This window comes from Siphateles boraxobius, unplaced genomic scaffold (assembly GCF_051911475.1).
Source record: "Siphateles boraxobius isolate OS27281-9 unplaced genomic scaffold, OSU_SipBor_1 130, whole genome shotgun sequence".
NCBI lineage: Eukaryota > Metazoa > Chordata > Actinopteri > Cypriniformes > Leuciscidae > Siphateles > Siphateles boraxobius.
In genome coordinates this window covers 12,863,499-12,888,099 of record NW_027508734.1, presented here as the reverse complement: position 1 = coordinate 12,888,099, position 24,601 = coordinate 12,863,499, and the positions used below count along the sequence as shown (strand labels likewise).

The following is a 24,601-nucleotide window of genomic DNA, read 5'->3' as shown; positions in this document are numbered from 1 at the left end:
ATGCTTCTTTTTTTTTACTTTCCATTCATCAAAAATCTTGAAAAAAATATAAGATGGTTTCCAAAAAAAACTGTTTCCAACATTAATGATAATAAGAAATATTTCTTGAACAATAAATCAGCATATTAGAATGATTTGTGAAGGATCGTGTGACACTGAAGACTGGAGTAATAATGAGTAATGGTAAATTATTTTTACTATGGCTCTTTTTTTTTTACTGTATTTTGATCACATAAATGCAGCTTTGGTGAAACTTTGGAAACTTGGTCTTTGGAACTTGATAAACACAAAACCAGTTATTCATTTCAAATGATGACAGATCGTCTCGTGGCCGTCCCATCTCAAACTCTGGGCCGTTTGTCGTGTCCCGAACCAAAGAAACCCCCAAATTAGTAACAATGAAACCCAGTTAGTCTACTGGTTGTGGTTAAGAAATGCACGACACATGCACATTAAGTAGCCATGTTCTTAATGAGTGTCCATTGCTGTATGTTTTACAAGTTGCAATTCCAGGGCTGTCCACCACTACATCCAAAATCATGCTCTAGTCCTGGAGGCACCTTTTCTCCCTCACTGTGGTGTAGGTAAGGTAAACAGAGACCCTGTTACATTGATTCAATTAGACAGCAGGGCCAGATCGGACCACTGAGCAAATTCAGGCGATCCCACTGCGGACTGAGAGGAGAAAGGGTTGTTGTAGAAGAAAGCAAAAACAACAAAATCTTTCTAGATTTATCTCTAGTAAAGAAAGACATGCTGAAAGAGCAACATCTGAGCAATAAAAATGTTTCTCTGGGGAGCAGCAGAAGACCAACCAAAATGACAAAGTCTAGTGTCTAATGAAACATCTCAGTGATTTTGAAACACAAAAGCCAATAGGGATGTTTCTAGCCTGTTGCTAAAAATGTCGCTTTGATATTTTGGTCCAAAGACGAGAATGAATCCCATATTCTATTGCAAACGCCCATGTGCTTAAAAGCTAGAATATTCTTTAAAAAAACAAAAAAAACACAGCGCTTCCTCCCACACACATCCTTAACACTTCTTCACCATCCACACAATTATCAGCACGATTTGCTGCTCTGAAGAGCGCTGGCTACTCTAATGATGCTCTGGTTTGTTCCTCTGTTTGTCTCACCCACTCTCTCTGACAATTGTTTCAGAGAAATCATATCGCCTTTCTGCTGTGTGGCCGAATTGCCAGTAATGATGATGATAATTGCAGACTGATTTACTCCCTTGAATTAATGATTGGTGGGTACTTGGAAGCATTACTTTAAAGTGAATGTCAGGGAAACAACATTTGAAGAGTGGCCAAATATCCCTGGGATGGAACAACTTTCACGGCCTGGTTTCGGTATGTTTTTGGAACAGTCTTTAAAAGGTGCAGACAGGCACTGAAATTAACTTTGTCATACCAGCCAATGGCAGAATTGAGTTTTCTTTTACTATGGTAGTGAGATTCTGCTGTTCTTCTTGTACATTTGCGCTGTTTTGGAATTATTGTTTGAATGCATTTGCTTACTGAATCATTGGACTGAAAACTTCAAAGTTTACCGGCTTAAAATGTTCCGATTGTAAAGAAGTGAAATCGGGTTAAAGGGTTAGAGAAGTCGACTCCGATAACTTCGTTGTTAGTGTGTCAACATAAAGCGCAACTGTGCTTCCGGCAACCCGAGTTCGATTCCCAGCTAGAGTTCTTTTGCCGATCATGTTCCCCTCTCTCTCTACCCCATGCTTTCCTGTCAAAATCACTACTGTCCTATCCAATAAAGGCACAAAGAGGCCAAAAACATATCTTAAAAAAAAAAGAATAGAAATTTCCTCCTAGGGTTACAGGTGCTTGTGTCGTTGTAGATGCTCAGTTTGGTAAAATCCCGACTCTCAAGATCATCTATCTGCGTGATGTAAATTACGTTTATGACATAAATTATGTTAACACATTAAGGACTGAGGCAATACATGAGAGTAGTTGTGTTTTAGACCAAACATATGATGACTCAGTGCGAACTGGACACATCAGTGAATGGTGAGATATTTTGCTAAATAATTTTTTTTTTTTTTTTATAAATATACTGAATGTTTTTATTTTTCCGTCTATATCATCTCTGTGAGCTTTTGTGTGGATTTACCCATGCGCAGGAAGGTGAATTTAGCGTTTACAGGCGTTTTCCAAAAGTTTCTCATCCACACTGAAACGTCGGAAAACGCTAGTGTGGACAGAGAGCGTTTTTAAATGAAAATGCCGTTTTCAAATGTATCCGGATTAATGTAGATGTAGCCGTAGTAACCCTTCAGAACTTGATTAGCTGGTTCAGGTGTTTGATTAGGTTTGGAGCTAAACTTTGGAGCTAAACTGCAACATTCGCCACCCCTGATATTCGCACTTGACTTAAAGGGACTATAAGTAACTTTTTAGGTAATTTATAATCTAAAATCAATATTTTTATTCATAAATATGTCCCCAATGGTGTACAAGTACCTCTGCCAATTATCTGATTTATCCTCGTAAACGCAGAATTTATTATATTTATATACATGGGACGGGTAAGTCCACGGAGGGTTCCATGTAGTTCCACAATCTTGAAAACTATAATAGCAGAGAGGGACAAAAAGTACGCCAACGCATTTCCACAACGCGTTTTCGTTCAGAGCCAGCGTGATGTGACTGAAAGCAGCAGAAACGGAGGAGCAGACCAGTGAGAGGCGCTTGTCACTTTTATTTTTAATGGCGGACCATACCTATGCCGAGCCACTGGATGAGAAATCCTCTTCGCCAAAACGGACCAAAATATGATCGTAAAAGGAAACGTGACCGGAGGATACAAAAAACACGAGTGAATGTCGGGATTGCTTTTTCCCGGTGGAAAGAGCTAATGCAGGAGAAAGGATTCAAAAGAGACGCTGAAGTCCTGCTTTCTCCTCGACAGGTAAATCAATGTTACAGTCTTAATTACATTTTTTTTAATTGCTTGGTTGTTTCCTTTATTATATAGACAGAAGAACATTTACAGTTAAAAGTTAAACAGACGCATTGGATAATACAGACAAATAAATTCTGTATGTAACGTTAGCTTTTGTAGCTGCAGGGTATCTTTGTCGTCGTTGTATTGACTCTCACTCTCCTCCTCTTCCTCGTCGTCCACCTTCTCGCCTAGATCCCACTGATCCACTGCCTATCTGTGCTCTTCCTCTACCTCTACTTCTTCCTCTCCCTACTGTTGAATCATCTGATGATGATATCTAACAATGCACATACTTCAAAACAATATAACGAGTAAACAAGGCATAACTAATAATTACAATAGCTCATGTTTTTTACACTCATTACTTCATACTGTAACATTCGTTTGTTCGTTGTGTCAATTTGAAGTTTGTTTGAAATAACAAACCTGTTCACCTGAAGGAAAACTCGACGAAGTGCTATTAGAAGACATCCTGTCATAGCTTTTTGGTACATAACAGCTACCGTAGATGCAACACGCATTTGAAAACGCGAGGCGCTGGAGAGCACAATTCGTTTGAATGCAAAATACAATTTCACCGCTAGATGGGAGTAATTCTTACTTAATGTCCCTTTAAAGAGACTTTTTGTCTAGAAGTTTTTGCAAACGCCATCAGAAGCTGAGAAGAGCTTGATTTATCATCAGAACAATGTTATCTCAAAGCTCCTGTATCTGTCAGACACTAAAAGCTAAAACTGAGTTAATAGCAGCCATGCGTTGATATTGTTTTGTTGTTGTTTTGTAGAGAGATTTAGTGCTCAGATTTCGATGGAAATGATGCTAGGTGTGTCGTATGTGCATGCGGTTTATTTTTGTGATTCAGGCCTCAATTAAATCCTGGAATTGAGATGAAAGTGCTATTTCAACAAAGCCATTTACTCTGCTTCATTTTGTTTCAAATCTATATCATTTTTTTGTGGAAAATGTTTTCCAGTTGTTGTTTTTTATAGGGCTTATATACTTTTTAATTTGTAAATTAAGTACCCAAGGTTGATGATCAATATTTTCTTGAAGGTTTAGTGCCTCCTTCACCAACCATTTGTTAAATTATTGTAAATATTTCTAATTGCATGTTTTCTATCTTTAAAAGTTTCAGACTATTTTGTGTCTCTATCAGTGTTAAGCATTTACAAAATGGCAGTGTCATAATGTCTGGCTTGTTCTGTGTGTTTTTGTGCACAACACAGGTTATAAATAATCACCCAGCTGGCCATCTCCTGTCACCCAGAGAGGCTTACGTCAATCTAGACCCAGACTGTATTTTGCACCTGATGTAATTGTCATGGTACAATACATTCACATTCCTGTAGGTCACTTTGGTAAGAAACCACCCGCCAAGAAAATGAATATGAATGCAAATGCAATCGTTTTGTTTTGCTTTTAGTCTAATGTTGACCTTAGTATCACAATAGAACCCCTGAAACAGTCTCTCGAAGGTTAGAACAACCTAAGCAGAGTGCGCTAGTTAAAATCTGATGCTTACACAATCTCCATCCAACCCTCCGGGAGACATTAATGCAGTGAAGGCTGTAATGACCTCCTGATCTTACACCAATGGAAGGAGTTTAGATATGAAAACCTTAAGTAATAAAGGCTGCTTCTCTTCCAAGTTGCCCTACAGATACTCGTTCGTGCTTATGTAAAAATCCACAGGAAACCTTGGATATTGCATAATTGATATAGTGGGAGGAAACTTATAGGGACTTGGGACGTGTTCAGTACACTGATGTGCATCTAAATATTTGTCTTGGAAAGTCTGAAAGGAACATTTTCAGTGGGCTATATGTAAAAATCTCCATGTATTAGTCGCTTTTAGTATTGCAAATGTGTGAACAGCTTGTAAAGAAACGTGAAAAATGAGACCTTCCTCGACTACCTATAGGTTGTCCACAAAAGCCTGTATACTGATTTTTATGTGAAGAACTTCACCAGGGAAATCCAAAGTATGTGACATTTACGCGGACTCATGAGAACCTCTCTTCTGTACAATGACATTTGAAATGAATGCTTATACAATGTTCAGGATAATGCCGAATGAGCCATTCTGTACTGTAATGTCATAATTTGTCATGCTAAGAAAAGCGATTCATTCAGACTATAGTCTTATGTTAAGTGTCTGGTTGCAACAACAAGGAAACAGGATCTCTATGCAGCAGTCTTTATTAATCATAACCTTTAAACTTACAAATGCTTGGGAGATTAGGTAACACAGGACAGCACAACCCGGTGAACATCAACGACAACAGACAACTAGACAGCACAAGACTTAGGACTTAAATACACAGGTGATAGGGAGGAAATGATTAGACTGATTAACAAGTTAATGAAAGACACAGCTGAATCAAATGAACTAATGAAGACTGTGGTCATAAAAACAAGGAGTAGCGGGAAACTGAACAAAATGAACACAGAAGGAAGTCCAAAAACAAACAGACATGTAACACTCACATAGTCAGATCTATGGTACGTTTACACGACAACGATATGCTTAAAACGAAAAAGTTTTTCCTTTGAGTCATCCGCGTACAGACGACATCATTGTCAAAACAATCCCCATTCTCACGGATCCGCAAAAACGGCTAAAAAACCTGTATTCTGCTGCCAGGCCACATTGCAATGATCAAATGCTTTCTTATCTGCTGCTTTCTCACCGCTGTCATTTTTTTGTTGTGTGTTTATTTTGTTAAAGGAGAGGAAAGCGCGCAGCACATAACGTCACTCTCAGCCGCGTGAGCGGCGGCGGGATGTTCGCTGTATGTCCTACTTTTTACTTCTAAGCGAAGAACGAAAAAGAATTTTGCGATGAGTAGATTGGGGCCTTGAATCACATTTAGTCTCTTTCTTGTGCATTGAGTGTGAGCATGAGCATTAAGTTGCTGGCTGCAGTTCACTTAATGGCCACCGGTATCACTAATAACAAGCGTTTCTGAATTCTACAGTATCCCCTTTAGAGCAGCACTATGTCGTTTTTGCGGTTTTTGCTCTCGGGGTCCCCCTACAGTTGGGAAACAGAATTGTCTTCTACTACTGTCATAAAATCTGTCATGGTTACACCAGGGGATACATGTACATTTGTTGACAAGCCGATACCGCCTTGAGTTCTCACGTCCTGGCCAGACTGCCAGTGTTGCGTGTTAAATTTCTTCATCCCAGGTACATTGGCATATATTTCAGCATGTCATATGAATATAATTTCATGGGTTTTATTTTTTTTCAAACGTCAAAAGATCACGTAGCTCACGTTTACAAGACAGCGTCATTATAGTAGCCTATTGTCTACTGTTTTACATAACGGATATGCTAATTCAATTCAATGTTTGTGTGGTAGGTAATAGCCATATATCGTCAATATTATAATATCAAGCTACCATAGATGAATCTGCAAATTTGAAAACCGATTTGCATTATAGCCTGCGTGTCTGGGTGTGCATAAGAAAAACTGGGTGTGCCACATTTATTGTCAGATTAATGTGCAAAAAAAAACTTGACCCGGCGTACCACTAACTTTACAGAATAGACTGGGCTGATGTGTAAAACTATAGCTACTCAGGCTCGGCACAGAAACATAATACTATATAAAATATAACTCAGGGCTCAACATTAAGGCTTTTCATGTGCTTGTTTGAACAAGTAAATTGGTCATTCACTTGTCCAAGTAAAAAAATTGCTTGTCCAGATGTTTTTTTTTTTGTGTGTGTTGTAGATCCTAATTCATTCAGGTTGCAAACTCTTAAAGGGACAGCTCAGTCAAAAATTAAAACTCTGTCAGCATTTAAATCATCATTCAAAGTGTTTTTCTCCATGCATTAAAAGTCAGTGGGGACCAAAACAACATTAGATCTCATTAAAATATAGGAAAAACACTTGGAAAAACACCAGGAAGAATAAATGAGAAAAATTCCTCTTTTTTTCTGTGTGAATTTTTCACATTTCAGTGAACTATCGCTTTAATATTGACTTTAAGGATCCACATAAAGTTAACTACACGTAGGACTGATTAATCTGAGACTTTTGAACAACTTTATTAACAACTGACTTTTGAACAGTCATGTCATCTGAAAATAAGGAGATGGTTTCACAAGCAGCTTTTATGGTCACTTTTAACCCCTCGGACACTGACTGTGCCGTACCAGTCATCGTTACAGGAAGATGAAATTACTCTTGCAGGATTTCTCTTATGGAGACAAATTCAGACAAGGTGTTAAAGAAATGATGACTGTCGCTGTCTTCTGTGTATGTGTTTATGGGTGAGTGGATCATCACTCTTCAGACGGCGTGTCTGTCTTCCCCTCCATGAGTCTGCCTGTCACTCTCAAGCCAGCGATGAGCCATATCTCCCAGCATTCCACACACCAAGTGCTCTTGCCATCTCTCCAGCCGTTGCCGTGCCAACAGCACTTGTTTTTTCTCCCTTTCTTTCCCCGGGGACAGAAAGTCAAAGGCGGCTATTCGTCTCCCCCCTCTGGCAGCCATATAACTTCAAACTCATCATAGGTCTATTAGTGCTGGACTCTTTCAGTCCCAGTGTGACTTGTAATAACCGGAGGGGCGCCATTACTGTTAGCACACATTTGCTCACCGATTTTTCTATATAGTGTGTCAGTAGGGTTGAAAATCAAGAACCGGTTCTTTTTAAGAGCTGATATCAGTTTAAAAAAATGTGTTCTTGAATGTGTACAGTTATCATTTTAAAGGAACATGAAAAACGTGTCTCGCATTCATTTGGGAATGAATTGTTTGCTTGAGTCTCATCTTTTATAATTAATGAAGCATGATCGTACTGAATCGAAGGTCATTATTTTATGATCACATCCAGCTAAAAAAAATCTAACTACAACCATTAGTGTACTGTGTTTTTTAAGGCTCGTGACACTCACTGTAATTCAGTTTAATTTTTATGTGGTTTGTTATGACAGTATCTAGTTACAGTTACACATTCAGCAGAGAGTATTGTTTGTATAGATAGATAGATAGATAGATAGATAGATAGATAGATAGATAGATAGATAGATAGATAGATAGATAGATAGATAGATAGATAGATAGATAAATAGATAGATAGCACAAAGAATACTCAACAATGAAAGAAAGGAAATTAGGAACTTAAATACACCATGATGATAGTGAATGAGTGTCCATGACAACAGATTAGTGGCGGGAAAAGGTCAGGAGAACAAATTAACACAGGAAAACAGGTGACTAAACATACAGTATACTGACCGAAAACGAAACCATAACTAAGGCAACGCAAGATAATCGTCTTCATCCTTCCTCAGCCAATTCGTGACAATTACATAAGCACTAACTAGGTTTTGGGACAAAGCCCCAATGTTTGTCAGAGCAATTCACTCTAGGTTTTGTTTAGTAGTTCCTCAAAAACACCAAAAAGATCATTAATTAAGTCATCACGGACCTGGTAAGTTCATTGAAAACCATTAAGAAATGATTAGGCCCTAAGTGAAATTGGAATATGTAATAGAATCATTAAATTCATTACAATTCCCACCCTTAAAGAGTCCCCCAGACATCCATCCTGATGTGTTTGTTTATTGATCTATTAATCTGTCCATGTATCTGTTCAGTCTATAATTTGACCTATACTTTCAGTTGTCTTACATTCTGCTATACAAAGTTTTTTCCCTTTATTTTATTTATGGCATTTTGGCCATTGATGGGCAAATAGAAAAAAGACAGTCAATGATGCAAACCAGACAAGCACCACGGCTCAACTTACCGCCATGGCCTATGAAATCTCTCTGATTTTCAGACTCATCCATCCACTGCTGTTTTCTCTTCAAAATTCATATGTTAGACTCTTTTGCTATGATTATAATCGTGTTCGTGCTTTGACTTTCTTTTGATCTGAAAATTCTTTAATAGGAAAAACACTGTTTTATCTCACTGTTTTCCCATCCTTTTATCTCCTCGCTGTTCTGAACTACGTAAATACTGAATGTAATGCTTTATAGTAGCATAGTTTATAGTATATAGCTTGCCTTCTTCTTTGTTGTGTCTTTTCCTCATACACTTAATCTCAGTTATAACATTGTTGGCTTCAATTTTTTAGGTTCTTTGTCTTGTCTCTATTATTGATTCCAAATCGCCACAGAACTGTAATGTTCTTGTATTACAAATATGGATTTATTACAATTACAAATTATATTAAATTTTTTAGCTTCCCAGTGACGACAAATGTCTGACAGTACCTCAATGTGGCATCACTCAGGCTCTGTTCCAAAACCTAGTGAGCTGCCTTGCTGTCTACTATAGGCAGCATCCATAACTGAAATGAAACCTCATCAGTGAGTGATTTGGGACACTATGCAGAGAGATTGCTGTTAGCTTTTTTCTAAGCTAATGGCACAGTTATCTAAGCATATTCTTTTTTCATTTGATTAATCTTTTTAGAAATGCTTTTTTTATTTATTGAATTAGGTTCAATATATCTGTAATTTCATCCACAGTTAAACAGCTTAATAGTCCTTGAGCAAGATATTTAAGAACTAGGGTGACCACCATCAAACAAACCAAATGTGGGACGTATATAAGTTTGTGTGGGACAATGTGGGACATGTTACCAACACTAAAACATAACCTGAAACTGTTATAATGTTTATTTAACTTAATAAAAACATTTGTATTCTGCCTTTCAGCTGATAAAAATCACCCAGGTATATGTCCTTGGTATATGTCTTAATATGATAATTAAAAACCAACAGACTGATGAAAATGCGGCACATTTTCTCAATATGCGATGTGCGGGACAAGGGGTGAAAATGCTGTGCGGTACAACGGGTGGTCACCCTATTAAGATTCTCATCCAAAAAAATCTGCTGTACGATAATGCAATATTAGTGATACATACAAAAGTTTAGGGTCATATTTGTGATATACAAAAGTTTAGGGTCATATTTTTTTTTAAAGAAAAGTAATACATTTATTCAGCAAAGAAGAGAAATTGTTAAATTAATCAAACGGGCCAGTAAAGTATTTTGCATTGTTTTTTTTTACTTTCTAATCATAATCAAAATGTGTCTCCATTTCCATGCAAATATTAATAGTCCAGTCATTTTATGAATAAAGGTTAAACAAATTGCAACAGAAGCAAACTCAACTGATTTTGTATGCTCAATATGTCCTGAGTAAGGGGGGAAAAAAGCCCAGAAGAATCCCATTAGGGGAAAGTTTCGAAATAACAATAATAATTAATAAAAGCTGGTTTCTAAATTACTTCTTCCTGCCTCTATGTATTAATGTTCATGGGTAGCCTAAAGGGGTTCCATTCAGACCTTAACATTAAGTCTTTTACTGTTATATGTCAACAAAATTCAACAAGACATTTTCACCTGCTATACCCAATGTTTAGATCTGTTTGGGTATTTATGCAAATTAGCACATATGTAATTATATTATGCACCGTTTGTCCATGTTAACAAACAATTTCAAAAAACTTGTAATACATTTTTTGTTTGTCTTGATGTAAGTAATCAACTCAGTAATTTTCATGGTGATATCTAAAGGTTAAAATTTTTACCCTTTTCACGTGAGAAAAAGAATGAATAGGCGCAGGAATGGGATATATTTGGGTCTTTTTCGAAACTTTCCCCTAATGGGATTCTTCTGGGCTTTTTTTTCCTTAGGACATATTGAAGATACAAAATCAGTTGAGTTTGCTTCTGTTGCAATTTGTTCATGGTTGACCCCCATTTTGGCTTAAAATTACTGGATTATAAGCGACTCAAGTGTTTTCAATATTGAGGATAATACATGTTTCTCGAGCAGCAAATCAGCGTATTAGAATGATTTCTGAAGGATCATGTGACACTGACGAGTGATGATGCTGAAAATTCAGCTTTGCATCACAGAAATAAATTATTTTTAAATAGAATAAAATAGAAAACATTTATTTTAAATTGTAATCCTATTTCACAATTTTTACGGTTTTACTGTATTTTTCATCAAATAGCCTTCAGCATTGGTGAGCATAAGAGACTTATTTAAAAAACATTTTTTAAATTCTTATTGACCCCAAACTTTAAAAAGGAAGTGTATCCTGCTTGCAATACATTTTATTTTAGAAGGGGAAATTTTCTAAAAAGCAATAATAATTAATAAAAGCTGGTTTCTAAATTACTTCTTCCTGCCTCTATGTATTAATGTTCATGGGTAGCCTAAAGGGGTTCCATTCAAACCTTAACATTAAGTCTAAAAATATTTAAAAATATATATGTTTATATATATTTATTTATTTATATATATATATATATATATATATATATATATATATATATATATATTTATATATACATTTAATATATATATATATATATATATATATATATATATTTATATATACATTTTTATATATATATTTATAAAAAAATATATAAAAATATATTTATAAATATATATATATATATATAAGTCTAAAAATATATATCATAAAAATATTTGCTCATTTTGAATGGCTGTCATGGTGGTGTTGTAACAGCCTCTACCAGCCGAACCCTGTCTCCACAGAGCTACACTTAAGCAAAGTCAAGCAATGGACAGCTTTACAGGTGGTGCAAATTAAGTAGTAAAATATGAGAAAGTATTTTATTGCTACATGCTACAAAAGTGACACTTTTCTCTTGTGGTTCTTCCTCAGATCTAATAAACCCGGCAGCAGCCCCAAAGGTCAGACCCCAGATGAGAGCAACCGCCGGACAGACGCGAACTCTTCCGTCTCGGACCTGGCCAACTCCGTCACGAGTGATCTGGTGATGGTAATGTGAACCTGTGGCTGTGGACTGTGTTCTTTTTGTTTTGCCTCTCTAAACTAGCACTAGTTTTGATGGGAATCCTTTAAACACAGGGATGCATTGTGTGTAATTGGTGCGCTCCGTTACTGCAGTCATTCACACAGACAGATGTGTCAAAGGCAACTTACCTCTAAAAAGCCGGTAATTAGAACTGGTACAATGTGCTGAAGGAACCGCGGATGACGGCCTTCACAGGGTCTGTGTGTCATTACGTGGGTGGTAAGGCGTTTTTTAAAGAGAAGTGATGAGGGCTAATGATGGTGCTTCCTCTTTAAGAGCTTTGAGTACCACTGGGGGGGATCCAAGCATTGGGGCATGGCGTGTCAAATTAAGCCCAACTTTCAGCCCAAGGTCCTGACACGGATGGGAGTTCATTAATTCGATATGCCGCTGCTTGTCAGACCACTTTAAGTGATGGATTACTCAGGTGTTTGTAAAGACCACCAGCCGGTCGCCAACTTTTCGCCCTTCACCACATATTAATGTTAGAATATCACAACCCGTTAGAAAAAATCCTGCCATCATTTTTGTCTCAGTGTTTTGTTAATCATGTTTAGGCGGCAGGGTAGTCCGTTTCATAAGTTAGCGTGATTCAAACCAATAGCTAACATGAGTATTGTGAAGCACGACTTTTGAGCACGTTAGCATGCTATTAATCTAATTCTTTGATGCTCTCATAAGCAAACAAATACATAAAACAAATATTGAATTTACAATTAGAAATATCTTTGTATAGTTGTGGTCAGAGTTAATGGCATCCCAGTAAAAAATGGCTGTAAAAAATAAATCTGCATGGTTTATCCTTTTGATCCTTCATTCAAAAAATTTGCAAAAATCTAACCTTTCATTGAAGTAAAAGAATTGAAAGTGTAGGGGAAATCACATTATGAAATAAATGTTTTTTCTCCAAAACACATTGGCCACAAATATTGGCACCCTTTTATTAAATACTTTTTGCAATCTCCTTTTACCAAGATAACAGCTCTGAGTTTTCTTCTATAATGCCTGATGAGTTTGGAGAACAACTGACAAGAAATCAGAGACCATTCCTCCATACAGAATCTCTCCAGATCCTGCAGATTCACAAGTTCATGTTGGTGCTTCTTCTCTTCAGTTCACTCCACTCATCAGGTCAGGGGACTGGATGGTCATGAAGCTTCATTTTTGTGTTGATTTTGATGTTTGTTTTGGATCATTGTCCTGATGGAAGATCCAACCACGGCCCATTATAAGATTTCTAGCAGACGCGGGAAGGTTTTGATTTTTTATCTGTTGATATTTTATAGAATCCATGATGCCATGTATCTGAACAAGATGTTCAGGACCTACAGCAAAAAAATAGGCCCACAACATTAAAGATCCAGCAGTATATTTAACCGTGGGTATGGGGTACTTGTTATCCATGGTTGCACCAAACATCTGATGGCATTGCTGCAAAAAAGCTATTTTTTTAAGTTTCATCTGACCATAGAATCCAGTCACTTTTGAAGTTCCAGTCGTGTCTGACAACTGAATATACTGGAGTTTGTTTTTGGACGAGTGATGAGGATTTTTCTTGAAACCCTCCCAAACAACATGTGGTGATGTAGGGGTTGTTTGATATATTTTTTTAGGCTTTCTGACCCCAAGACCTTACTAATCTCTGCAATTCTCCATCTGTGATCCTTGGAGAGTCTTTGGCCACTCAATATTTCCTCTTAACCGTGCATTAAGACAATATAGACACACGTCCTCTTCCTGGCAGATTCGTAACATCTTTAGTTGATTGGAACTTCTTAGTTATTGCCCTGATGGTCAAAATGGGGATTTTCAATTCTTTAGCTATTTTCTTACAGCCCCTTTCTATTTTTTAATGCTCAACAATCTTTTGATGCACATCAGAACTATATTCTTTGGTTTTACTCATTGTGATGGATGATTAAGGGAATTTGGCCTTTGTTTCCTCATATTTAAACTCCTGTGAAAAGAGCTCATAGCTAGACAATTTCATGTTCCTAGTCACCCTGGTGTGCTAACAAAAAAGGTAAATATTAATATAATATAAAGATATATTAATAAAATCAAGGGGATTTGATTTTATTCAAATCCCCCCCCCCCCCCCCACACACACACACACTTTCAATATTTTTACTTCAATGAAAGGTTTTTTGAATGAAAAATCAAAAGGATAAACAATGAAGATTATTTTTTTTACAGCCATTTTTGATCATATTTACCAGGGGTGCCATTAATTCTGACCGCAACTGTATATGTTTTTGTATTTAAACTTGATAACTAATGAGTTTGTGAGTGATTATAAATGATTATATAAAAAGAACTGTTTCTTAAAAGTCATGAATCAGATTCAGGGGTACGTTTGCATGACAACGATGTAATTTGTTTTTATTTGTTTTCGTACAAACATTGTCAAATTTATCCCCTTTCACACGGATCTGTGAAAATGACTAAAAACGCTGTTTTATGCATGCCAGGCCAGTAGTTGGCGATGTCACTTAATAAAGAAACACTACGTGCCACTTAACACGTAATATGTATGCGCCTGATGTCAGCGGTTTCACAAATTCACGTTTTTGTAGTGTAAAAAACTTGCACGTTTAAACCTGTTTTCAAAAGTTTGCGTTTTTGGGCCCCCAAAACAGTTGTCATGTAAATGAACAACCAAAATGCATAAAAAGTTTTATGTTTTTAGTTGAAAATGATGTTATATAAATGACCCGTTAATCTTATTTTACTATTATTTAAATACTAGTATTTATTAATATTTTGATTTCATATTTTCAGTTTAGTTTTTTAAAAATATTTTCAGTTTAGTAATTTTGTTGTTATGTGCATTTGTTTTATTAGCTTTTGTTTTTAATATATTTCTTTTTAGTTTTAGTGTTTTCTGGACTTGCGAGGCAATTTCTAACAGTTCTATATTTAAGTTTTTCATCAAATATCTTCATTGTATTTTATTTCCGATTTATTTCGATTTAAGGAAATTGTTTTTAATAGTTCTGTTTATAGTTTTAGTTAACAGTTACAAGACTTAACAAGACTTTAATTAACAATAACAAGACAGCCAGCGATCACTAATATTTACATTCTATTTTGTTTCAGCTTTATTTCAATTAACAAAAAACATTTTTAATAGTTCTAGTTTTATGTAACAATAATAAAACTTGTCGAATTGAACTGGTTGTGCTTTGTTTGTTTTTTCATATAGTCATTGAAAGCACAATAGTTGGTTGTGTTAATAATTTTTTGATTTATTATTAGATGGATGATTTAACGTAAAGCGATTTAAAGCGACCGTTTAATGACAATTTTGTCCACTTTGGTTGTAAGTTGTCCCCAGGATCTGAGGAAGAGGAACACGAAGGACCCGTGTGCGAGAAGTTGGGACGCATCCAGTTCAGCGTGGGATACAGTTTTCAGGACTCCACACTAACAGTAAAAATCCTGAAGGGTCAGGATCTACCTGCGAAAGACTTTTCTGGAACTTCAGACCCATTTGTCAAACTCTACCTTCTGCCAGACAAGAAGCACAAACTTGAGACCAAGGTCAAAAGAAAGAACCTCAACCCTCATTGGAACGAGACCTTCCTATTTGAAGGTCAGTTTGTTTTTACATCTCACTACATTATTATGTATTTTGAATTCCTTGTCTTTATGTAATTTGGTGGTTTTCCTTGTGTAGCCAGACTTTTGAGTCGGCATAAAAACTAAATTCACATCACAGGTAAATGGTGCACAAGTCTGTTTATATATATTGTGAAAAGACTAAAAATATGGAGTTTTCAAATCAAATTCAAACCATACTGTTCAAAAGATGTTTTCATGTTTTTGAAAATGTTTTGAACATTCTCTTATGCTCACCAAGGCTGCATTTATTTAATCAAAAATACAGTAAAAACAGTAATATTGTGAAATATTATTACAATTGGCTGGTTAGCATTTACTTTTTAGACCCTGTTGTAACAACACCACCATGACAGCTATTCATAATTAGCTAATTTTTTTTATTATATTCATTAAGATAAAATGTATTGCAAGCAAACATACACTACCATTCTAAAGTTTGGGGTGAGTAAGATCTTTTCACCAAGACAGCATTTATTTGATCAAAAATACTGTAATATTGTGAAATATTATTACAATTTAAAATAACTCTTCAATTTTACTATATTTTAAAATGGAATTTATTTCTGTGAAAAAATCAATCATTACTCCAGTCTTCAGTCACATGATCCTTCAGAAATCATTCTCTAATTTGCTGCTCAAGAACAATGATCATTTTCACGTCTTCCATCGGGTTTGCAACAATTACCCCAAACAAATGTGTTAAACCAAATTAAATAAATGATAGTTTATATATTAGTTCTTCCTCGCAATTGTTTCCCAGCGCAAACAAAAGGCTTTCCAGTGTTGTATGCAGTCTGCATCAGATGGTCAATGAACACCCTGGAGCCGGTCCACAGTATTTTTGGATCCCATAGTGAGCTGTAAATAATTTTGGCTAAAATTATCCTCCTCTCATTTCTCTCACAGGGTTCCCATTTGAGAAGGTGGTGCAACGCACATTGTACCTGCAGGTGCTAGATTATGACCGTTTTAGCAGAAATGACCCTATAGGAGAAGTCTCCATCCCCCTGAACAAGATGGATCTGGCCCACATGCAGACCCTCTGGAAGGAGCTGAAACCCTGCAGCGATGGAAGTGTGAGTAGATCAGTGTGTTTCTGTACTCAGTTACCTTTCTAGCATTATGAAATTTGAAGAGCTTTTGCAGAGTTCTGCCCGGGCAGGAGGAAGGAGCCAAAGACACCAATGCAGGAACAAAAGATGCCAGTAATAGTTAAAGAAAAGCAGAGATGAAGTGACGGAATGGGGTCGGCTAGGGAGAAGGGACAGGGACAATACAACATTAATTGTGGAGTGGGTTGATTATGATGTGCAGAGCTTGTCATGCCTCAAGTACTGACACGCTGGGTGCTGTCAAATGTTTTCGCCCTTTTACACAAGAACAAAAGGGGCACAAATGTGTCGTTTGCACAGAGTCTTTGAAGTTCTCCTGAAAGAGTTTTCTGGCATGGGGCGTCCAAAAGATCACACACAGATTCATTGATTCCGGTGTGAAAAGTCCGTCGCATGTGATGAAGTTAGTGTTTGAAGCTGCAGGGTTTCGACAAAAACTTCATAGTTCATTGAAATGGTCCTGCCATGTGACAAATCCATTGTTATGAGTACAAATATTTCATGAAGTCACTCGATTGGTATGAGGTGAATAGAACTGCATGTGTGATCAATGTAGAAGTTGGAATTAGAGGAATTTTATTTGAAACACTTTTTAATAGGCAATATATGTTTCAGATTGATTAATCAGCTGATATATGATGATTTTTAGTTTTTTTCAGCAAAAGCTTGACCAAATATCACAGTGCACATTTAAATTTTTTTGTGTAAAAAAAAAAACCATAATTTAAGCTATTGTGTGTCTGATTTGCATCTATTAACTTGTACAGTAGGCTATATGTGTATATGGTCTATTCCACTGAATGGGTGTCGAATACAACTTTAAAAAAAAAAAAAATATATATATATATATATATATATATATGTATATTATTTATTCTAACAGGTAGACACAAAAAGAGATGGTAAAAAATTATAAATCTGAGGCACGCAATACATTGTGTGAAATAGTGTGCTATATATGAAGGATATATGAAAATGTGATATATGAAATAGATGTAATGAGTGGAATAACAACCAGAACTAATAACAAACAGAATTAAATATATTTAATATGGTGTTTATAGTATACCATATAAATGTAATTAAATTACATTTATATGGTATACCATATTGTGTGAGATACAACAATGTTAAATAAAAATTTAAATAAATTATTGAAAAAATACTCTAAAAAATTACAAAAATAAAAAGAGGTTTGGGTTTGCCTGGTTATTTCACATATAAAATGGGGACCTCATATGAACCATCTGCTTGCGTGACCAATGAACCGGTCCGGTACTGACCTTACTGTGTTCATTTCTTCAGGGGAGTCGAGGAGACCTCCTTTTGTCTCTGTGTTACAATCCCACTGCCAACACCATCACTGTGAGTATCGTCAAGGCACGCAATCTGAAAGCCATGGACATCGGGGGAACATCCGGTATGAACATACACCCATAAAACCTCATAGATGAATCATATAACTTTATAGCTCAGCTGCTACAATATGAAACTAGCACACCATCATGTGTTAAATTCTCACGACACACACTGTATATGTGTTTACCTTGAATGCACTGGAAGTTATTTTGCAAAGCCTTTGCTAAGTGAATAAATGCAAATATAATTTAGTTATATTCTGTGCATGTGGGATTTCTGTGGAAATCAAGTGTCCTTGTCAAGATGCCGTCTGCACTATAATTATCTCGAATGAAATTTAGAATTCATCACAGGAATTCTGATTCCCTATAGACGCAACTCACTGTGGACTGTTGCCTGTTTGTGTGCGTTACAGACCCTTACGTCAAAGTGTGGCTGATGAACAAAGATAAACGAGTGGAGAAGAAGAAGACGGTGGTGATGAAGAGGTGTTTGAACCCAGTATTTAATGAGTCCTTCCCCTTTGATGTCCCGGCTCACGTCCTTAGAGAGACAACCATCGTCATCACAGTCATGGATAAGGACAGACTGAGCCGCAATGATGTCATAGGCAAGGTGCGATGTCACGGGGACATTCACACACATACACACTGGGGCTAGGGATAAAACCAAATTCTACATTTTTATATATATATATATATATATATATATATATATATGTACATATATACATATATATTTATATGTAATGTTGCGGTTTTTCAGTTTGTAACTTTTTTGGTGTTACAAACAATTTTTTTTATTTTTTTTTCCTGTTCTGGTTTCTTCCACCTTCTTCTTCTCTTCTTCTCTTCTTTTCATGCCATATTTCTAGATCTATCTCTCATGGAAGAGTGGCCCAGCAGAGGTAAAACATTGGAAAGACATGATGAGTCGTCCGCGCACTGCTGTTGCCCAATGGCACGCTCTCAAAGCTTGAAGGACCCGCCCACCAAAAGTAAACAACACCTTCAAAACCCTGTTGATATGCACAAGTTTAAACACGGGTACCAAAAGCCATCCAACTATCTTTCTTTCTCTCTCTCTTTCTCTCTCTCTCTCTCTCTCTCTCTGTCTATCCCTTCTCAATTTTTTTCCTGCAGTTTGTTTATGGAGATTCTTCCTTTATTCACTGCTTTTATTTTTTCCCACCAAAAAGAGGCTAAGCACTGCCAAGAAGACTGGGAGAGAAAGTCTTGCGTAACTGAGAGAGGTAAACAGACTCGTCTTTCTTGAGAAAAAGTTTGACAACTCAACTGTTCTCTGAACAGCTGGACCGCGGAACAGGGTGTCTTCTATCAACTTCAATCGCTGAACTTGAAACGGCTGAAAACAATCTCCTTAACAGACCCCTATATTGCCATTTTTGTGTCTCACCTCCCCTGTGCCATCCCTCTGAGCGTACGGAAAGATCTGGAAGGATCGCAACCACAGTGCAATACCTAGTTGAAGGAGGGATGAACTTGTTATGTGTTGGACTTCGTCACCTCTTGATGTTTTTTCTCGGAACAGTGTAGAAATTCGTTGGAACTCTTTGTCGTCTGTATGTACTGTGGGTGCTGTTATGTGACAGAAAAAAAAGAGGTCTTGTTAAAAAAAATGGGAAAACATAATCATTTAAGCTCACTTTAATTAACTGGATCAGTTCAAATGCATAGGGGAAATATGTTTAAACTATTATAGGACATTCCAATAAGTGTATAAAACAAAATATGGACAAAAAACGAGAATTGTTAGTGGGTCTACGCAAGTACTTGAATGCTTGTTGTTTCTAGCCATGTAAGCTTGATTTTATGCATTGTTGCGTCAGAGCACAATTAAGTCCTGTTTCCACCTGGTATTAAGATGCATCCACTTGTGTTTGGATTTTGTCAAAACTTTCCCCTCTTATTTTGTCACATTCTACATCACTTTTGAGGAGCGCCAAGTACTGTGCACGAATACGATTGCATGAATGAATTATGGTGCTTAGGAGCTGAAAAGGAGATAAATGGTAACAGGGATTTCAATTGTTTTGGTACAACATAGTGAAGTTTGAATTGATTGTTTTGGTGGGCTTTCTCAAAACATGTCCAGTTATGCTGACGCTTTTGTGGCTGTCTGAACGTGTTTGACCACATGAGCGACTACACTACAAAAGCAACCTGGTTGCTCGAAATGTTTTAGACCCCATTTATACCTGTATTTAGCTTTTTCTAATTGTGTTTAGACTGACAAAAATGCATTTTAACATCAGGTGTAAACGGGGACTTGGTAACACAATGCAAGAAAGTGTTGAATTCTCAGTGTGACCACTAGAGGCGCTATGGTATGATTTCCCTTTCACGTACGGTTTATTGCCGCAGACATATGAAGGGAGCTCTTATCACCCCCTTGAAGTGGTACCACTACAGAACCCAGCAAAAGGGTGTGTTTACACCAAACCTGAAGATACAAAACTTGTATGACGTATATTTTGGCACAGAACATCTAAAACAATGAAATTAAAATTCGCTAAATTCACTCATTGTATGTGCGTACGTACATATGATGGAATTTTTACCAGCTGAGAACTCACGATGTGTAACTGTACCAGGAATTCCTCCATTACACACACAAACGAAGATCTGCTCGAAAGAGACGACGCTTCCGACACCTGTACCGAAGTGTAATAGGCAACGTAGCTACTATGACGAGAAGAACCAAGTATTCTTGAGGATTCTTTCCTTTTAAGGGTCGCATCTTGTGACATCACATCCTGTTTTGGGTTAGTTTAGATGTGTTCGGTCTGTGTTGTGTTCATATTTCCACCACAGTTCATTTGGAAGTGCACAGAAACCCACATTTTCAGGGCCCTCAGTCCGCTTGTTTGGTGCACACCAAGATTCTGATGGTAGCGTTTACACTTATTCAAATGAACCACACAGAGTTCATTTTAATGGAACCAAAGCTGCCAAATGTGAACACGTCCTAAGTATGTACATCAGGATGGAACGCTTGCAATGCATTGGCCAAAGCATTTGTGTGCTGGCGTAGAGTACGTTACTAAATTTCTTCCAAAGCAAAATGAGATAGACAAGAGAGGAGTGTGCATTTGAAGCGTGTGTGTCGACATATACACCTTTGTTGTAGAAACAGAACCACAGAAATCCTTTTATCTAAACTAGCATTCTTCATGTAACATACACATCTTGCAGAGGATTGCATCAACCACTTAACCAGTATGCAATGACACTGCCTATGTGAATTCAACGCTGCCAAAACGCTGTTCATTTCTTTTCATTTCCAAAAGGGCTGAAGAAGTTCCCTTAAGTAAGACGTGCAATTTAGAACTTAACTAAAGAAAAAGAGTGGAAGCAGAAAATATAATGTAAGTCATGTGATTGTTTGTGCATCTTTGACTTGGTGTGTGTGTTTGTATGCGTTTGTTGTTGTCTATATTTGTGTATGTGTTGATGGTTGGATCACAACGATCATACGATTGGTTCCTTACAGTGCTTATGCTGCCTTCAAGTCTTAATGCCAAGTTTGAGAAATCATAATTACAGCAGGATTATGGCTGAAATAAAATAGACAACAGCATTAAGTCAAATTCACACAAACAATGGTGTAGAAACAATTTTCATTAATAATTACAAAGAAACAGCAAGTAACATTAAATTAAACAAAATGTTAGTGAAAGACTGATATAATATTTTCTTGAAAAGGGTACTCCAGTAAATCATTGTTTTATTTACAACTTTGAACTTTTTTTTGTTTTTTACAATGTTACAGAGGTTCCCAAAATTTGGGATATTGCATTAAATTCTTGAATGGAAACTTCAAAGCTCAACTGAAGAGGATACATTTTTATTTGATACAAAGACTTGCTTAAATTTATTAAACTATTTACTAACATGTACTATAGATATGCATCAGAACATTCATCTAGTATTTAATTTATTTAATTTCAGAAAACTGCCATAGTTCTATTATTTGTGTGCCTTTTTCTTTGAAAGTGATAATTTTGTTCTCCACTATTTTTGTTCAAAATTGGTTTTGCAGTGATCGCTTTTTGGCCATAAATTACCTTGGAGAAATGTGTGTAATTGATTCTTTTGAGCAGGATTTCATGGGGTAACTTCATGGAGTATTTGTTTAATGAAGACCTAATGATAAATAAATCAAATTAAAATAAGTAATGAATATTTACAATAATGATAAAATAAAAAAAACACTAAATATACACTTATATAAAATATATTACGTGTTACCTGCATATCATTTGAAAATTAACCGGCATCAGAGAACCCATGAACATGCTAATGTGTTGTTAAATTATTGAAATGTTAACTTAAAATCTCAGGGGATACTTCAAGTAAATATTTTAGGTAAATAAGGGATAAACCAACAAAAAAAAGTTTGTGAATCTCTGCTTTAGAGAATGATGTGCAATGTAGTTTAGTTCCACAAGCTTGTCAGCTCATGAACCGGTTAATAAGTAGTATTTTGGTTATTCCTTATCAACAGTAAACAAAATGTGTACAAACTAAATTGTGCCATCAACATTCCCAATTACAGCTTATTATGATAGCAATTTGCTTCTGGCAAAATTCTTGAATCAACATGTCCTCAACTCACAAAGTCTGTGCTCAAAGAAAATAATTATGCTAATTGCGGCACTGCGATCTTGTTCATACGGTCTCATCTCGTAAACACGATCATTCCAGCATGACTTGAAGGCAGCATTAGCCTGGCGTCGAGGTTAATATAATGTGAGTTATAAACGGCAAGTCTGCAGGATATAATAGCAATACTATCACATTTTGTTTTCCGAATAACATTTTGTATGCTGCGTTTGCTTGGGATTTCTGTCGCCTCTTGTGTTACTTATGTAACAGAGAAAAGGCAAATATAGAAAGGGAAGGTTTCAAATTGTTACCATGTCAACAGTTAAATTAGGAGAAATAACTATACTTATTATATCAGACTACAAATCTTCATTGAAGAAGCAAACTCCTTACTTGAAATTACGAGGCAATGTACTGTAGATAAGCAATATTTATGTACAACAATGAAAACGTTTCTAGGTCAATGTAGGCTAAGGGTTAACTTCAGGGTTAGGACATCCGTTCATATTTGTTCGACTTGAAGCACACATTCATTCACACAGGCAGTCCTTCAGTAAGTGAGACATCCATCACTTTTCTCCCCTCGATATGCATGTGCTCTTAGTGTCAAAGCAGACGTTAGACGTGAATATCACTGCCAGACGCTTCTCGCAGCTTGTCCTCCCCCCTCGACTAACACGCTGTGACAGACGAGGCCTCAAACACACAAAGAGAGTGGGAGGGAAGAGTTCAGAGAGCAAAAACAGACCAAAGTGAGAGCAAGACCTAAAAAAATATTCAAAACTTAGTGTACTTTCTCAGACGTTGAAGGTGATTTAAAGCAGTAACTAAAAGGATGGATGAAAATGAGTGTGGATTCTTTTATTTGGACTTGTAAGCAGGGTCGTTGCTTGAATTCATGGTTGATAAAGAAAGCATCGATTGATAAAAGATTTGTGTTACATGTTCTTCTGAATTTTTGTCATTTGTTTGCTATTCCGTCATACTGTGAAGTCTTGCCCACAGTGCAATCTTATTGGTCCAAATCTGTCTTTATTTAACTTTTTATTTAAAGTTGTGTGTTCTGAATACAGTAATGGTCACACTTTATATTAGGTGTCTTTAAACACCAAATATTTTCTGACTGGTTATTTTTGATTATTATTTAATATATTTATTCATTTATTTAAAAAAATGTATAATAATAAAAATAATAAACATATAGATGACTACATTTAAAAACAAAACAAAAAAATCACATTGTGCCCCATATGAGTTGAACTTATACTGAACCCATAATATATATATATATATATTTTTTTTTGGCTATGATTGTGTCTCATCGCTTAACATTTTCTCGAATGAAAACAAATTGTCGTTGGAAACTTCCCAGGTTTCGACGGTCCTGCTTTTAGGATGCAAATTTAAGTGAGTTTTACTTTGCAAGTTGAAAGCCGACAAGCACCTGACGTGAAAATGAAATAAATGCACCGGTGAAGCGGCATGCTTTGTCTTGTCTCGTCTAGTTCTGTGACTCACTACACTGAGGCGGCTAATGTGAGCTTGTCTGTTATACTGTTGTATCCACAAATTTCTGTTTGAATTAGTTTCTCAGCTGTTGGATTGCAGATGTTTTGGCCTTATGAAACAAAATGCCAAACCAGGTTTGAAACAACCAGCATTTGAATGGTCACGTCTGTCATCACAGAGGCAGTTTCGGACATCAGAATGAGGAGGCGGAACTGAACTTTGATGTGTCGACGACAATCCATCTAAAGACGTTGTGTGAACTTGTGTGTGCTTGTAAAAATTAATGTTACCTGGGGAGTTTTGACGAAGACCCCTGATGTTTCTTAGCATTGCTGTGGTGTGCACAATATGATTTGACATACTGATGATTTATTTTGGCATAAATGTACAGTGTAAATAGATGTAAACCTGTATATAAAAAGGATACTGACACGTTTCTTGGAGTCTCTTGAGAGAATGAGCTCACTTTGCTTTAAAAGGCAGTTACATAGTAATTCTATGATAGAATGGTTTTTGCTTTTCCTTTGACTTGTTTTTGTTATTGTGTGATTTGATTTCAT

General features: G+C 36.3%; 1 protein-coding gene across 1 annotated transcript in view; it reads left to right on the top strand.

The window, feature by feature from the left end:
* Positions 1-21,577, top strand: part of syt7b (synaptotagmin VIIb) — a 136,094-nt gene extending 114,517 nt beyond the window's left edge. Inside the window, exons 6-11 of the mRNA XM_077228082.1 lie at positions 11,656-11,773; positions 15,137-15,404; positions 16,340-16,509; positions 17,851-17,965; positions 18,320-18,519; positions 18,779-21,577. Of these exons, the coding sequence (XP_077084197.1) occupies positions 11,656-11,773; positions 15,137-15,404; positions 16,340-16,509; positions 17,851-17,965; positions 18,320-18,519; positions 18,779-18,883 (976 nt within the window). The 3' untranslated portion in view covers positions 18,884-21,577. The remainder of the gene's footprint in view (positions 1-11,655; positions 11,774-15,136; positions 15,405-16,339; positions 16,510-17,850; positions 17,966-18,319; positions 18,520-18,778) is intronic.
* The last annotated feature ends 3,024 nt before the right edge of the window (positions 21,578-24,601 follow it).